The 18,687-nt window shown below is 37.0% G+C and overlaps 1 protein-coding gene across 1 annotated transcript; it reads right to left on the reverse strand.

Annotated features, from left to right (window-relative positions):
- Positions 1-16,756: 16,756 nt before the first annotated feature.
- Positions 16,757-17,515, reverse strand: LOC149801341 (protein CFDP2-like). Its single transcript, XM_089956789.1, has one exon. It carries the CDS (start codon positions 17,513-17,515, stop codon positions 16,757-16,759), a length of 759 nt encoding a protein of 252 aa, XP_089812915.1.
- Between the last annotated feature and the right edge of the window lie 1,172 nt (positions 17,516-18,687).

Here is an 18,687-nt window from a genome sequence, read left to right on the forward strand (position 1 = left end):
CTACTTTATTCAATAGTATCTTGACAGATATTCTTACTGGCATATTTGTGCAGTCAACTTGTGATTTGCCAACTACTTGCCAAGTTTGGATTTGAGAGGAGCAGAGATATGTGATTTTGTAGGAATCAATAGACAGTTTTATCCCATGACTGTTTGATCACACAGTTTGAAACAATATTTTTTAAATTAGTTTTCCTGCTTTAAAAGTGAAGATTTAATTGAATTAAAGGTAATTTCCTACTTTTGGGACTTGAAATTTACTCCATGGCATTAGTAATCCTACACCTGACATATCTCATTTATTCTCAAAAGTTAACATTTTGCCAGTCATTTTTGTTTTCTATTCTAAACTGAAAACGTAAAGTTTCTTTCAATCATTCCATGGAGTGCTGCCTTTTAAAAGTTAACTTCATCCACTCAGATTGGTGTATTTCATCCAATCAGGCTGCCTGGTCCTACTGATTCGACTAAATTTTATCCATTGAATTGCTGCATGTTACATTTTAGATTTAAATTTAATCTGATCAGATTTCAAATTCTGCATACCCTATCAATGTCATAAGAGCTAGGCACAAAGTAGGTTTACTGAGAGGATAACATAACATTGAAAATACAGTGGATTTTACCGGGATGTACATTTATTTCATTCATACAACTGCTTATCAGTCTTTCCATCTGGATGGATAGATAGATATAGCTAATATTGAGCTGGAAAATTGGAATAAAAATTGGTACAATGACACTTGTTAAGGTTAAAAAAAAAAATTTCATTTTTGTATTTATCATCTTAATGCAGAAACTGCTGACCTTCATCTTACCATATGTTGTCATTTTGTTTGAGGTAATCAGTAGAATTTAAGACCTTGGTCTGCATAGATCAGGGTCTGTGTTGTTTGCAGTTGGACTGCATTTGTATGCGAGGATGTAATTTTGATAAGAAGTTTATAATTGTTTTGCTTTTCTACAGTGCTTCTAGTCAAGCAAGTATATCATTGTATTTATATATTTTTTTATTATTGCTAATTCAGTGTACAATATTCTGATGTATATTTATATATTTTGATATCTTAAATATTAAACAGTTTCTTACAGACTATAGTCCAGACATTGGGATCACCATTCATACTGTATTAATGTTGTTGTTGTTCTTTGCTTAGACTTCACTGTTAAGTTTCTACATTTAACTCACTTTCTCAGATACTGTTAAATATAAAGTTCTAAAACTGCATGAATAATCCATTCGTTGTGGAAGATACTGCTCATCAAGCAAAAAGGGATCACAGTGACAAAGTATTTAGAATATGCCTCAGTAGAGCTGACAAGACAGCTTATGCAGAATTCATGTTTCAATCCTAAGTGCTTCTATAACAGTTTGTGCAATAGGAGCTTTCCAATTTTGTTTGTTTTGTTTGTTTTTTTTATTTGATAATTTTTATTTTATTAAATATTTGGACCAGTACATGTTAATTTTATAAGATACCTATGCATGTTTAATTTATTAGGTGGAAGACATGGTTTGTTTCTTGCATTTTATAAAATCATCATAGAAGATTCAATTTCTTGTTCTGAATTTTGCAAGTACCATACGTGACAGCCTACAAGTTGATACTTTTTGACCAGAAAATCTAAGCTTCGTTTTATACCCCAGATTAACTTGTATATGGATTATGACATTGGAATCACTTTATCATAGGTTATGTAATTTTAAGAATGTAAAAAACAGTCTCCAGAAGAATAAAAAATAATCTGTAAAAAAAATTATCATTTTTGGGAAGAGATCGTGTACAAAATAAAACACTGAGATAGGTTTTAAAATATTTACATGATCATTGGTATTAAATTCACATACATCAAATTTAATTGTGCTAAACCATAGTGCACTAATAATATACATTGATCAAATCTGATTATAAATATATATGTTAGAATGGACAAGTTAGAAAATGCATGACAATGACAGGTATTCCAATGCATTTTTCTTCTTGCATCCATGTGGCGCCTTGATCAAATAAAATATGACTTGATGTGAGAGAGAGAGAAGGCAGGGGTTCAAAGTGAATGTAAACCTCATTGTTCACTTACATGACAATTATGATCTTGCTCATGTACAAGGGCTATACCATATTCTATTATCAATTAATACCACTGAATAAACAGTTCCTTTTAGTTTTAGTTCCAATTCAATAGTCCCAAGAATCACATGGCTTTGCATTGTTATTTACATGCCAATTAAATGTGCTACAACTGTGGTTAGGACATTCATTTGAAATCAAGGATGAACTAAGCAGAGTTTCCAGCAGAGTCTCAACAGATTTCATTATATTTTACACAGTTGTTTTAATTCAGACTTCATGGTTACTATCTATACACATGTGTATGTAGCTACATAAACATATATGTATATACCACATTTCCACATACTGGTGGCCATGTACTAAACTTGGGTCAAGAAAAGAGCATGTCAAGTGGAATTGTCATAATCGATGCTAGTAAGAATTTGTTTTTCAATATGCATAGCTTTTATTGTGACATCAGAACGCACGACATTCAATCCAGATTGTACTGGATCACACCTTCAGGTTCATTTTGTTGAAAAACGTCTACATACTTTAACAAACAATTTGTCGTGTGCATCTCTCGGGGCATGTAAATAATGACCTTCCACAGGAATATGGATGTATACGAATCCATGTGACTTGTACTATCGATATGGTCATGGCAATGATTCCATTTCATTATGTACATGTAGTGAAATTATATTTGTAATGTACTTCATTATAATGTAGACTGACTGTAATGCAGTATACTTGATGGCTCCCAAGCACGATATTATAATAAGGATTTGATGTATATTCTATTCCTAAATACTTCTGGCAATACACAGTGGAATAGGCCCATTTCATAGTTGTATCAATATTGGAGGGTCTCAGTTTCGGTTGAATATAGCTCAGTTTAACCAATACCTTTATCGTATTAATTTACTTGAATATTAGTGACATTTGTAGTTAAACTCTTAACAACACACACATACATGTTCATGCATATTTACAGGCTTGTGAAGAAAACAACTTTTAATTAACATTCCAACTGATTTTTTGTAAGTCTTTTTTTTATTTTGTATGAGAAGCGGTGTATCTGATTTTTGTATGATGGTTATCAGATAATGTCTATCCTCAGCTCTTGCATAATTTGTTTATATCATATATATATATATAGCTATGACATTTTGTATATTGACATTTACAGTAAGATGCCAATGTATAAATTTATAAATATGTGTAATGCAGAAAATGCTTGCTAAATAAACAATAAAAGATATCTAATCTCCTTTGTTGATGTATTATTGGGTCCCAAAATAATAGCATATTCTGTTACTTTAGATAGCAATGCCCTCGGCATGACCATATTTGTGGATTTTCTGCAAATTTAAGAATTTGAAGTTTGTGCACTTTGTAAAAAATAAATAAATATGGAAATGTGCTTAATTCAGTCTTTCAGTATAACTGCTTGAAATGGTGAGGTATAAATTAGGTAAGTTACTTTATATACTGTCACATAATACATCAGCAGATTTAGGTCTGCTTAGTTTGTAAGGAGTAATCAGTAGAACAGAGTAAATAGACCCTGATCTGCAGGCACATTGTGCTGTGGCAGATCAGGATTTTTTTATTTAAAAATGTGGTTTCACTAGTCCTACCCACTTGAGGGTCAAAAGTTTGCATTAGAAACAAGGCTGTGCTGATTGTCGGAAACAAAATTTGATCTTGAGGGTGGAAATTTGCTATCCTACACTGAAGCATAATCACAGGATTCTTTTTTTCTATCACAGGATTCTTTTTTTCACATTTCGGAATGAAAAATGGGGGCTGAAGTCAAAAGGGCATGTATACTGCTATAACTTTCAAATGGCAGAACAGCTATTGAAAATTTCATTGACCTAAGATGAAGCATAAAAAGGTGGGTTACTGCAACTTTCCGTGCCATTTAACACATTATAGCCTTCCCAGAAAAGTAGTTTCAAGTGCTACAGTAATGATCGACGCACTGGAATTGAGCACTGTGCTATGATAACAAAAATGAACAGGTACAAAAGATGAAGTTCACTTCTATCCATAAGATTAATCAAACTGGACAAAATTAATGCAATTGTCCTCAATTCAACTTTGATCTAGAATTGATTTACATTTTAAACATAATAATGCAAATGTGAATATGTTGCAATAACAACTGCTTATTTTAATTGAAATGGACTAATGGACTAAAACCATACATATACTGTTAAATAGGTCAGTTAGTGGAAACAGCCTGTTTGTGGAACACCTGCTGATTTTAGTACACAAATGTGTTACAATTACTTTTAATCTTGATTATTGTGTAAGAAGGTTCAAATGATGATTGAAATTTGGAAATTTTTACTACTTCGTCAACAGTATATGTATGTTGGAAGCTGAAATAGTCCACAAATCAGGATAAAGGTTACGTGTGCAGTCATGATAGAGCCTTCCACACTACAAAACGTAATCATATTTTTGGGTGACACTCGGAGCATAGTAAGATATTTGACACAATCTTGCTGTATACTTTCAGGTCGTTTTCAGCTTGACTAAGTCGTTCTTTATCGACTTGATTGAAATTTGGTCGATTGGAAGGTCAAAACGATGATCCAGCAGCAAAATAATATACTTTCCTAGACTGCTTACAAGTACCCATTTATAACTAGATTGCACGAAAACATAGAAGCACATCCGAGACAGCGGCCTGGTTTCATCCGCTACTTTGAATAAATACTCATCAATGTTTGCCTGCTAATTATATTTAAACTATGAAAGAATAATTGAAATAAACTCGTGTTTTAAAATGAGCTGAGTGTAGGGTGGGGGACATGAAATGCCAAACTCAAAAAATGACTTCTGTTTCAAAATTCCATACTCAACTGTAATGTTTATATCTATATTAGAGGAGTGAAGGTCATCGTGGATAAACAACTTGAAGAATAAAAGCTACGTGTACTTTGGTCATCTCCGAGAACTAAAGGTCTTTGTGGCGTTTTGTTATAGGATCAATATAGGTCACTGCTACATGCTTAATAAGAATACACACATCCGTATATCATGGAGAACACCTCTGTGACTGGTAGAATCATATTTTTATTTGTTGTTTTCTTTTGTTCGTTTGTTTTTCTTTCTATTGATTAAGAACTTAACGTAAAATTCACAAAATAGTACAAGATGTCCTTGTGCGATGATTGTAAGTTTTATGGGACGCGTGTTAATACTTTACACATATTTAAGGGGAGATAACCTTGACATATCATTTACATTGTCACTTGATTGCAGTTGTTTCCTAATATATCTATAGGTCTGCTGAATTTTTAAAAAGTAACACATCAGAACGAAGAAAAATAGACACAAAAAAATTTTCTCAAAAGTTTTTATTGTAGCAACAAAAGTAAAACGTATCTATCAGGACACGATTTCTCAAAAACGAAGTTTAATTTTTCATCCCCACCCCATCAGTAAGACAGTAAATAAGCAAGTCAACAAAATAGCTTTTATAAAATCTGGCAGCTGTGAAAGGACTTATCTGATCTAATAAGGAACGATTTCAAAAATGTCTAGAAATTCTGGGAAAGCATAACCCAGGCTCCTTTACTCCAAACACAGTGATGCCACCAAACTTAAGTAAGACCACATGAGTCTGACGTTTTATCAATAAAGTACGGCGAAATCTCTGACAACATGAAATCACCTTATCGGTAATATAAGTGTTCATTTATATTAACGATAATGTGATTTCATGTAAGAGATTTCGCCGAACTTTACTGATAAAACGTCAGACTCCTGTGGTTTTGCACACGCTTGAATCCATGGATCTAACCCGTTTGAACCCATTTGCTGAATTAGCACGAAGAGCCCCAGTCAGATCGGGGCCCCGAGTGGTCACCGTTCCGGATCACTGAGACACCTGTTTGCGTGGGTTCGGGTCTCATGCACAGATAACATGGGTACGTGAGAAACCTTGCCCATAGCTTCGCTTGAGTAGGTGTTTCTTCCCGGGGTTTTCCAGGGTTCTTCCTCCCCGTCATGTATAGCCTATCTTGTGCTGAAAAATTGCGTGAAAACCTACAACAATTCCGTTAGATCAATACAGTCTGTTGTGACTGTTATTATTGACCTGTGGCTCTATGTTGGCACGATACTGTTTCAGCATAAGACAAATACTCGGGGATTCTGCGTTGCCTTTGATTCTCAACGAGGAATCATACATTACTTGTCTTAAAAAGAAAATAGCCACAACTGATATAAAACCGGCTCGATGTATTTTTAGTAAAAGTGTTAATTACTATCAGGAGACTTATACCTACCATTTGCAGTTATGATAAACGCTCTGAGCAAATTTTGCGATCTCTAACACTTGACATACCAACATAAATATTAGGTATCATGTATACGTTGTTGAACATGGATATTTACACTATCGACAATAATCGGCAATGATATGATAATTATAAAAATTGTGGATTTCAAAATTCAAATTCGCTGACAAGGAAAATTATATTGCCTGTAATAAATATATTCAACAGCTTAAAATAGCAGTGTGAATATAATTCTTAAAGAAAATGGTGCATGAGGAGGGCCCGAGCGGGGACTCCTTACAGTTCCGTGGAAGTCTGGACAAACTATATTGATAAACATAGATGTGTACACATCCAATTGGGTAATCAAATATATAAATGCCTTTGACAAAAAACATCAAAGGCATGCATAACCGACTTTCATAATACATAGAAATTGATGTGCACAAGCGCAGCAACATAACTCAGTGGGAGAAAATTCAATGAAGCACAAACCATAGCTGAGATACAAATTAATCCAATACATTTGATATTTTTTGTAAACAATCGTGTAAAGTCTGGCTGAGATCGAGTTTTTTTTTTTTACAAATATCTGTTATAGGTCATTAGAGCTCATTTTGGCAGAGTCCGACTTGATGTAAAGTCTATTGAGGCTTGCGACCTGATCTACAAATTATATGGATTCCGTGAAACTATAATCTAGGGTTTGGCATCGGGATTCAGATACCACTGTATGCATATGAAGAGATAATAAACCAATGCAACTGAAAATATACAACCCATTAAATAACAGTGTGTGTATATAGAAGTTCAATCGCATTGTGATTCAATCAGTGTAAAGGAGTATGCCTTTGAAAACGTGAATTCAGTGACAGAATACATCACGATGATTATTGTTAATCACATTTGCTCGCCTTTATATGTTCGCCCCGGTGCTCCGCCAATCTTTTAAATGCGGTGTCGGAGAAAAGTCGTGCTATCAACTTTGTGGACCATGTGGATATGAAACTGAATGTGTGTGTGTGTGTGTGTTGGTCGAGAGTGGAAACAGTCGTCTAAGCAAAACCCAACGACATCTTTGACAAAGAGACATCAATATCCAGGATTAAAACGATCGTGTTTTCTGATAAAGGCAAAGTAAAACAATACTACGAACATGTATCAATTAGAAAATGACATTTCCTTATATACGGGCATGCAGACCATGAATCAACTTTAGAAATCCGCGCTAGAGCGTGAAATAAGGATTCCAAGGTATATAAGTAAAGCCGACACAATTGAGCTATTATGACTAACATATGAGCTGCGATCACTCGTGAAGTAACTTCCTCCAAATGAACTAAGTGCCGTAAAGTCAGCGCAAGCAATCAGCGCGAAAACCAGTAATAATATTACCGAGAGGCACAAGAAAACCTAACATAGTCTATTTTGAACGCGTGGACGAGCAGCGTCTGGCTGCATGACAGCTTCATGCAACAAAAGCACAATTGCATATTAGGATACCTACAGGGATCAGGCGAGTTGATATTACACACATGTCACTAATGTCATTGGCCACCGTTGTATCGCACGTAATAATGTCAAAGAGGCTGTTGTCCATGGTCCTTAAATAATCAAAGTTTCATGCCACATTCTCCTGATATTCAACATCACTCGTCAAACATCCCTCATGTGTAGAAAACAGACAATTACGATCTGAAGCTTCTATCAAATATGTTGTCGTCGATCATATTTGGATTTACGATGGACTATATCTTCAAGGATGTTATGTTTGTCGAGCAGCTGTTTGGCGATTTCAGGTTGGGCTGCTTCTGATCAACCGCGAACAAATGCGCAAACCATTGCTAGTTTTCATTGACTCTTTAACAGATTAACAACATCTGACAAATTAATGTCCATGATAATAGACTTACATGACACTGTGTATTGAAGAGGTTCTTGTTTTATTGTTGTATTCCCATTACAGCAGCAACTTCCTTCTCATCAAATGCAGACAGCGGTCTTTCAGAGCATGTGATTTTTCATGGATTGCTGACCAATTTCCTGTCTATCATACAATAAAGAGATCTTTTAACATCTCACTTTTGAAATAAAATTTTGATATGTTTAGCAAATATAGGACCTTATAAAAATAAAAGTGTTAGAAAACGTTCCCTTCTGGTCGCGAGTGGGGCATATTAATCCCCGAGCGACCTAGGTTCTTCCTGAATCTACAAAAAGGCATGATAACTTATTATACGTGCCATATTACAATGTTCCAAAGAACCATTATCGAGCCTTTCAAACATGTAAATCATTAATTATTTAATAATAGGACTTACATACGTAAATAAATATACATTAGTGGGAAGATCAGTCGGCTCATACTTTGTTTAAATAGTTACATCAAATTAACTAAAGTGCATGAACGGGTAGGACGTATTATAAATAGTTTGTAAAAATATGGAAAATACACGTAAGCTTTGAGCAATTTTATTTCAGAAGATACTGCTTTATTTTAGCGTGCAACGATATTCCTGAAATTATATACAGTTGATATTTAGTTTTATTTTGGAAATGGTGACAACATTGATTACTTAATTCTGCATTGTGTTTCTATGTGTTGGTCAAAAACAAAGTGACGTGAATGAATTCATCCGCAAGTATTTGCGACACATTTTAATTTTTAAGGGATTACTGGTTAAATATTATAATTAGATTCATCGACTGTTGTGAATCCTATTCCAATATCATCTTATCTGAATATATATAAGATAATTCAATCCATTTGATTAAATTTATTAAAGCGTCGATATGTTAGGTATTACATTAAATGAATGTAGACCACCTTGTGGGGGTGGGTTAATTGGCGGATTGTACCTTCTTACAAGGTGTCCGATTTATTCGGTTATCGTTATCTAGGAGATGATCGCACTCGGTGTAATTGCCCGGATTAAGTAAATATTAATATAAAGTGTGAAAATTATAGGTGGAATAAATAGAGATCTGAGCAGATATATAGAACAGAATGACACGAGCCCCGCACATGAAAACCAACAATTTAATCTATTACATAAACAACTGTGATAATACTTTACATTAGGATGATACACTTCTTTTTGAAATAAATCTTTCAACTAATTTCAAACACAAATATATTTATATAAATAGCCGATCTGTTTAAATGATAGAATTAGTTCATCATAGAATCGAGTGAACAATCGAAGTCATTGCCTGGTACAACTTCATAACCTGTGTATTCCGGTTCACTCCAACGTCACGGTAGTTGTTCCTCTCGGTCCTTCCACTCTTTTGTTTTTTCTCCTCCAACCTCCCTAATGTCTCGCCTCTTGCTGGCCCTCAAATTTTGTGTGGGTAGATGGATACGTACGTATGTGTATACGTAGACACTTGTATCAGTAGGCAGGTGGATACGTCAGTGGATCTATTTCCCCATGTGTTTTCCAAGTTTTGTTCGATTCTAGCCAGAATTGTATCCGTTGACTGTCCAGACGTACGGTCCCTTTGACAAATGTTTTACGAGAGAATTTCTTCCATATTCACTCTCGGAGTCTCATTTTTTTCACTCTTGCAAGAACAATGCAGACTGATTAGATTTTTCGAGGCGGGGGTGGGGTGATATTTAAAGCCCAAGGAATTTCGTGTGGGAAACACGCCCCTTATTTAGCGTAACCAATCAGAATTAAATATATTTACCTCCTTTTACAACAAGGCTCAAAAATTGTGGTCATCTTGACTTCTACTTTCAGAAGAACTATTCTGGAGATTTTCAATTCTGACAGTTTCGAACAGTCTGTCTCACCGTTAAAGAACGAAGGCTTAATTAAGAATCACTTCCTCTCCCGACACAGACATTATAAATCATTGCAGCATAGCGATTTAACTAGCACATGCCCCCATAAATCTAATTAATTGTTCTCTGACCCAAAGTAATGTGCTTTTCATAGATCGACAGAAATTTGTATCCTCACAGGGAAGTTAAAGCAGATGTGATAATTTACTATTGTTTGAAATTAAAATAACATTTTTATATCGAACTTTGTTTCGCGTCTTGAATTGTTCTATTACTGTTTGACGTTCTTCAATAATTTACTTAGATATTTAGCTTTACCCGTCACTAAAGCTAAGCGATTAATATTTCATTTCAATAATATAATTATACTAATACGTAACTGTAAAATTCATCTAAAATTGATTGCATCCATACCATCTTCATTTTGTAGGTAATTCTGTACTGCAAAATATTTTTCTTTGTGCTTTTCATCATGATTACAGTGTGTCATAAAACCTAACTTCTCAATTATTTCAGTACCCAGTCATGACACGAAAGAACAAAGATTTATTTCGATTTTGTTTTATTATTTGTTCATGTACTTTTTAATTATTTGTTCTTGCGGTTTTACATTTCCACAAGCAGGGTGGGATTAGAGACAGGCGAGAGCAAGGAGCGTCTAGCTAGGAGACATCGGGCTAGGGGGTCATGTAATGTCTAAAATTCGTGAAATGGGCTAAAATAGAATAATAGGTAAGGTACTCAAAAGTTGAGCAAAATGGGGTGGAGAGGGGAGCAAAACATTCTTTGCCTGTGATAGGATTTTATCTGTCAACAAGGAGAGTTCGAAAATTCCTAACTTACAAGGATTGTACCAAACGATGCCATGTCATTTAAACGCAAGAAAAATAAATAAAATAAAGAAAATGTTCTTCAGTTACAAAAATAAATTGTTTTTATTATTATTCAAAATTGCTCTGTTTGGTTTGCATGTGTGCACCACTTACAAACATATTTTTGTTTAGAAATAAAAATAAACATTCAGTTAATAGCGAATGCCCCGCTACATATCGTTTCTCTGATATATTAAGTTACATCTGTTTCTCTCAGACATATATCCTGACATTCTACCATTATCAATTTTGGTTTGTGGAAAGCTATTCCATTTAAGCATAGCAAAGTCTTATCTGCAAAATAGTTGCAAAAGAATAATACAAAAAGAAATACAACAAACTTTATCTTGGAAATAATTGTGCTTTCGGTAGGTTTAGTGGACAATGTATTTGTGATTTCTTTAAAGTCAGTCACACAAGAGTTGGCGGAATATCTGGTAATCTAAAGCGTAATACATATTTCTTTTGTTACTTTCAAGAAACCGTATATTATATGCTGAGCGTCTACCTCTGATGCGGGAGATCGCGGGTTCGAATCCTAGCCAAGTCATACCAAAGACTGATAAAAATCGTACTAGCAGCTGCCTCGCTTGGCGCTAATCATTATAAGGTTAATGATAGGACTGTTCGGCCATGTGTCAGGATAATGTGACTGGGTGGGACACCATGCTACATGTCTGCTAGACATCACTATAAACTGTCACACTACAGACTCTTTTGCGATGTGACTGAAAGTTTTTACAGCTATCTCAACAATCCAAATCACTCAAGCACACACAGCCACAGACACACACACACACACACACACACACACACACACACACACATGTACATTATTTGAGTATGAATATTATACAAGGATAAACGACTTTGTTGCACACTCATAAACACCGAAGTGGCCAGCAAAATGTTATTCCAGGTATTTGTTTATTTTTTTAATACTAGATATAAAGGAAACACAAGTCAATCACACTTTTCTTCTCAAAAGCTTTATATCCACTAATGGAAGAGTAAGTAGGAATATATATATATATATATATATATATATATATATATATATATATATATATATATATATATATATATATATATATATATATATATATATTGAATTTATTTGTTTGTGAACGAAGCACAGGATTTCAAACTTTATCTCATATATATTTATTAAAAATAGTATAAATCATACTGACTATCAAAACGGAGCCTTGTTTATTTTAGATCAGTCTGAAAAAAAGATAAAAAAGAAGCAATACATGAGAATTGTTTATAACATGCTTTTGTTTGGTATACCTGCGCTGCAACATTTTCAAGAAAGATATATACAAATTGTTTCCCGTATTAAAAAAACACAATAAATTGAGCTTTCAACCTATGCAATAGCTATTCCCAGTGAGCGCTTGTTTTCATGTATTCATTTCTTTGTAGATGTTCAGGGTCATTTTATTTGTGTTCTGTCTCGTAGAATTGGCAGCCTGTACATTTTTTATGCATCCCAAGGACGACTACGACGACCATGGGATAGTCGGCGGATTTTATTCAGGTTTCTATGGTGGTTATCCGCTGCATGGTGGAGTCGGGAACCCTAATAGCATGCGACACGGTTATAATGGATACAAGCCTTTCTTCTAGAGTCATGGCTTCCCTTATAGTATATGGATCCTGCGATTACTATTCCATTCTCAGATACAGACACAACGGTCAGTATTACTGTAGAAATAAAATAGTACTCTATATCCCGTTCAGTTTCCTTATTTAATGTAATCATCATATTGCATATTTTAATGTTTAGGATGCTTATCATCTTCAAATCGTGTCCTATATGTTGGGTATAAATAATACCATACGTATAATTTTTGATACAAATTTGCCAATGCCTACATCAAGCACCAATAGTAAGTATAAAGTAACTTCACAAATGGAATCAAAGTATTTTCAGAAAATGTCAACTTTACTGAACAATTTAACTGGGATTATATCACCTGCAATATTGTGTATAATTGAATATATTTCATTTTAATTTAACAAGTTTAAAGTACACAAAACTTTTTTAATAGAAACGCGAAATATTTCTAGCTTGAATCATATTTATTATTATTATTATTATTATTATTATTATTATTACAGTAAAGGAATACCAGCTCATTCTTTCAATAATTATCTTTGTGAAAAAGTTCCATGTGTATTACTCTTTCCTTTAGAAGGTGGAAAGTTTATCAAAAACATTTTACTGAAACTGGTGTAGTACCAGCAATTATTATGAAGTAGATTAAACATTACAAGAGAAAAAGAATCACCACCATCAACAACAAAAACATGCAAACAATCCCCCCCCCCCAAAAAAAAAGAAAAAAAACACAAGACAAAACAACAATTTAATCAACTTGAAATACCCATTGTATTACAAGGCGGTAGGAAATGAACTAGATGCAACATGTCCACTAACAGTTATCAAGAATACAGTTTTAAAGTTACTTAACTCCTTTTTCTTTTCGATACAGTCACTTAGCATGCTATCCTTAGTCAATTGAAAATAACTCAAAATAAGTCCATCAAACCATTTCATTGAAGATTCGTAAGCCTTGGATGAAGGAAAATAATTGTTTGAGCTGAAGGATGAGTCACTAGCGATTCCGTTTCCACCCAGTCAAAGAGATAGTATTTTACTTAAAATGAATCCACAAAATGAGATAAGAAATATAGAGGAAAAAAGATACCTTAGTGTAAAAACGTACAAAATGAGATAAGAAATATAAAGGAAAAAAGATACCTTAGTGTAAAAACGTACAAAATGAGATAAGAAATATAAAGGAAAAAAGATACCTTAGTGTAAAAACGTACAAAATGAGATAAGAAATATAAAGGAAAAAAGATACCTTAGTGTAAAAACGTACATGAAGAGATGCATGCGAAAAAATAATGAGATGATTGTATCAAAACAGTGGCTGATTGGGTTTAGAGGATGGAAAAGAATATGTCAATATTAAGATTTGACATCTGAGACTAGCATAACTGGACCACTGAAAGTGTGACTAAAATGGCTTGATAACAAGTGTGTGACTCATAATATGTTCTACACATGCGACGTTACATATGTGTATCAAATGCATTACATGTGTGAACGTAAATGGTTAATTTGTTTGAACATTATAACCTCTAGAAAGGTAAGATCTGTTTAGTTTGTATTCGCTTAGTTTTTAGATTGCAATGGCACTCTGGAGAAACATCACTTTCCTTGACAACTCCATTTTCTCCCCATTGATTTCTTCAGCAACTTAGTTAGTGTCATATATATGATACGCTGATAATCTGACAAATATTAAGGTAAAATAAAAACACACTAATATCAAATCATTAATTCATTAAAATAATTTCTCTGGCTTTAGGTCTCAAGTGATGGTCTCTCTGGCCGTGGAAGACAAGTTGTGCCATCTCATCGACGGTGGACGCGCACGTGGCTCTGGAGTCCAAATTCCGATGCACACAGGAGGTTGCAGGTGGGGCATAGGGCACAGCTCTGTGATCTCTCTCTCGAGCTGCAGCAAGACGGAATTTTCTTTTCTGGTCAGGGCTCGCCAGTGACTTCTGTCTGAAGCAGCGAGCTCGAGCTGGTGGATTGAAGGTGTGCCTATTTGATGTGCGTTTTGAGATTGTCTTTGTACCTCTTGCGAGGGTGGCCTTGGTTTCGGATGCCCTGGTCTAGCTCGCCAAAGGACAGCTGCTTTGGGATTCTGCGGATGACACTGCCAGTCCAACGAATCTAGGTCTGGATTAGTTTGGCTTTAATGCTTGTTGTGTTGGCTCTATCAAGGGCTTCCTGGTTTGGGATTCTGTCCTACCACTTGATCCGCATGATGGATCTCAGGGGAGCGCTGGTGAAATTGTTCCAGCTGACTAATATGCCTTCGGTAGACAGTCTACGTTTCACAGTCATACAAGAGAGACGTGAGAACAACTGCATTGTACACCTTCATCTTGTTGACAGTCATATGTCCTTGTGCTGAAAGACCTTGGTTCAGAGTAGTCCAAGTGCTTGACTGGCTTTTTGAATCCTCGCAGTGATCGTTTTGTTCAGGTAGCCATCACTGGATATTGTGCTGCCTAGGTATTTAAAACTGTCCACATTCTTCATTTGCTTGTCTCCAAATGGTGATGCAGGGTTGCAAAGGGACAGTATTTGCGGTGGGCTGGAAGAGGACTACATCTTTCCTAGGCTAATTGTGAGTCCAAATAGATTGGAGACTTCAGAGAACCTGTCCACGATTGCCTGTAGGTGAGTCTCAGGGTCCACGTGGGCACAACTATCTGCAAAGAGTGCTTCAGTGATGAGTGTTTTTAGCGTCTTGGGTTTTGCAACTAGGCAACGGAGATCAAACACTGATCAATCTAGGCGATATCTAATGTAGATACCAAGGTCAAGGCCACGGATGGCATTTTGCAGTACCTGTGTGAAGAAGAGATTGAAGAATACCGGAGCGAGTACACAGACCTGTTTGACACCGTTAGATATGGGAAATTTCTCAAAGGGTTCACCGTCTGAGAAAATCTCTCCAGCAATGTCATCGTGAAAGAGCCGGATGAGGTTGGTAAACTTATTAGGGCAACCAAGCTTCTTGATTACTACCTACAGTGCGTCTATGTATCGAAATCCTTTGTCAGGTCCACGAAAACGGCATACGGATTCATGTTCTGATCAAGGCACTTCTCTTAGACTTCTTTCACTGCGAAGATCATGTCAACTGTGCTGCGGTCTGGACCAAAACCACACTGAGACTCAGGGAGGTAATCTTCTGACACTGCCTCATTAAGCCTGTTGAGAATGATGCAAGCATGTATTTTGCCAGCTATGGAGAGCAACGAGATGCCTCTGTAGTTACTGTAGTCCGCACGTGCGCCTTTATTCTCATAGCGGGTCACAACTGGTGAGTCGCAGAGGTAGTCTGGCAGCTCCTCTTCTGTCCAGATGCTGATTAGCACATCGTGGAATGCCTCTACAGTCTGTTCACTGACAGCCTTGTACACTTCCGACGGGATGCCATCCTTTCCAGGTGGTCTGCCAAAGTTCATTTGTTTAATGGCCGTCCTCTACTCATCTATTGTTGGCGGAACATCCAACTGGTCGTACGTTGGCTGTTGGGTATTTGGTCAGGAACATATTGGCTGACCGATGAGGGCAGGTTTAGGAGTTGACTAAAGTGTTCTTTCCATCTGTCTTTAACTTCAGCCTTGTCCTTGATTAGTGTGCTGCCATCTGCAGCAAGAAAGAGGGCAGAGCCAGACTTTGAAGGGCCGAAGATTGACTTGATGGTTTTGTAGAACTCTCTGGAGTTGTTAGTGTCGGCATAGAGTTGCACTTCATCAGCTTTCCTTTCCCACCACTTTTATGCATCTTGCGGATTTCTCTCCGAGCCTCAGCTTAATAGGATTTGAAGCGGTCTCTTTTGGGGATGGGGTTTGGGTCATTCGGCCAGTCATTGAATGATTAGTTTTTTTCTGGCAAGCAGATCTTCAATGGAACCATTGTTCTCGTCGAACCAGTCTTGATGGGTTCGTTTCTTGGGGCCCAGAGTCGCCATAGCTGTTTTTGTTATTATGTTCCTGAGCTTGTTCCATTTATCAGAGGCATTTCCACATATATGTCCGTTGGTGGACAGCTTGTCATCTAGGCTCTTCTGGAAATTGAGCTGTGGGGAAGGCTTCTGAAGTTTGACAATGTTGAAGGATGCGCGCACAAGCTTAGGTCGCCTTTGGTGATGTGGGGCAATGACATGCTTTAGGGTAGTTCGGACTGTGGTCTGTCCAGCATTCCGCTCCTCGCATGGCCTTGGTGATGAGGACATACTGGGCATCGAACTGGCAGATTATTACATAGTCGATTAAGTGCCATTGGCGAGATCTGGGGTGTATCCAGGTGTTCTTGTGTTTGTTCGCCATTCTGAACATTGCGTTTGTGATGAGGTCAAATTCTGCGCATTTTCTGAGTAAGAGCAGGCCGTTGTTGTTCATCTTGCTGACACCGTGCTTGCCAAGCACACCTTGCCATCGACAATAATCGCAGCCAACACGGGCGTTGAAGTCCCCATTAGTATGTTTATCTGGAATTGAACACAGTACAGAGCTGAGGTTCGCATACAAGTGTTGGATGGTTTCCGCCGGGCTCGAGAGGGTAGGGGTGTAGACGCTGATGATTGTTGCGTGGCGTTTGTGGCTGATAGGTAGTCGCAATTTCATTAGCTTCTCACTGATACCAACAGAAAGGTCCGGAAGCTGCTTCAGAAGACTTGATTTGATAGCCAGGCCTACTCCGTGGATCCTGTCTTCGTTTTGTGTTTTTCCTTTCCAGAAGAAGGTGTAGCCGCTTGCTAGCTCAGTCAGAGAACCATCCTCTGCGAACCTGGTTTCACTCAAGGCTGCGATGTCGATATTGTAGCGTGAAAGCTCCTTAGCAACTAGGGCTGTTCTCCTGTGAGGTCTTGCTATATTCTCCTTGTCCATGAGAGAACGGTAGTCCTATGCTCCAATATGTTTTTTTTTTTATAGTTTCGACCGCAGATATGGATGGATGACCTTGTCATCCGCGGAAAGCTGGCCAGATTTTGAAGGGCAGTCTATTTTTAGGCCTCCTTTCCTAGGTCTTTCGCTATTGAGGGCGAATAGCGCTGTCCTGAATGCTACTGAACTGTTCTGCTGCCCTGGGTACAGAACAGAACGACCACTTGTCCATGGACTGCCTACGTGCAGGTCTCTGACTACAATAGCCCGTCGCCGAAGGACTTTGGTAGGTGCAGGTAGGGAACAACGATTGTGATGATGAGAATGAATGATAGGTGCACAACATGACCAGTTCGTGAAGAAGATTTAAGTGAAACAGTCTTTGCACAGAGACAGCTTCACTCTTTCGACCTTGATAGTTGGAACTCATTGACACAAAGATTCGTCACGGCTGGGGACCACTTCGGCTGAATTGAGTGGCCATGACGTCTTCAGTGTCCTGTCATGCCCTGCACTCTCCGCAAAGCGTTTGTAGATTCGCTGTCGTGGCTGTTGGATCACTCAGTTGATTTCTTCCGCCCAGTCTGTCGAAGCTGGCATGCAAGGGCATGCATGCTCCTAACTTACAGAGGGTTTGTGGCCCGTAGGCTACCCTCAACCTGGTTTAGACGGACATTCAAAGTCGTCGCCATTAGGTGAGAGCTGTGGGACCAAAGGTGGACGAGCTACCCCCGAAGGAGCACGACGTGCCCCGCCCCCCCTTACCAGAGGTACTACCCCTCCTAGAGCACCCCGAACAACACCACTGGCTTTAGGTACTATAAGATATAGATCAGCTGTGATTGATGAAGCGGTTAGAAAACTTTTGATCTTACCCGGATAACGAAAAACGTATGAAAATCTAACACTTATTGGCAGTTCTCGCAGTTCTCGGAGTTGTTGCCTTATTAGATACACGTTGCACCTATCTATATCTGCCAGTTTTCTAAACTATCCAGTCAACTATTCTTTAAAATAAATCTTTCTACGAACTCACACTGGAACAAGACGCCATTTTTCCAGTCTACTCCTTTACCAGATACGAATGCAATTGTGTTAGCATGTGGTGCTCAGTTTCAGGACTTGACGTTACCAATGATCTGTGTATCATTAGTCGTTTTATGTACGGAAGGAAG

The sequence above is a fragment of the Sinohyriopsis cumingii genome, chromosome 4 (genome assembly GCF_028554795.1).
Source record: "Sinohyriopsis cumingii isolate HCF-2022 chromosome 4, ASM2855479v2, whole genome shotgun sequence".
In the NCBI taxonomy this organism is placed as follows: domain Eukaryota; kingdom Metazoa; phylum Mollusca; class Bivalvia; order Unionida; family Unionidae; genus Sinohyriopsis; species Sinohyriopsis cumingii.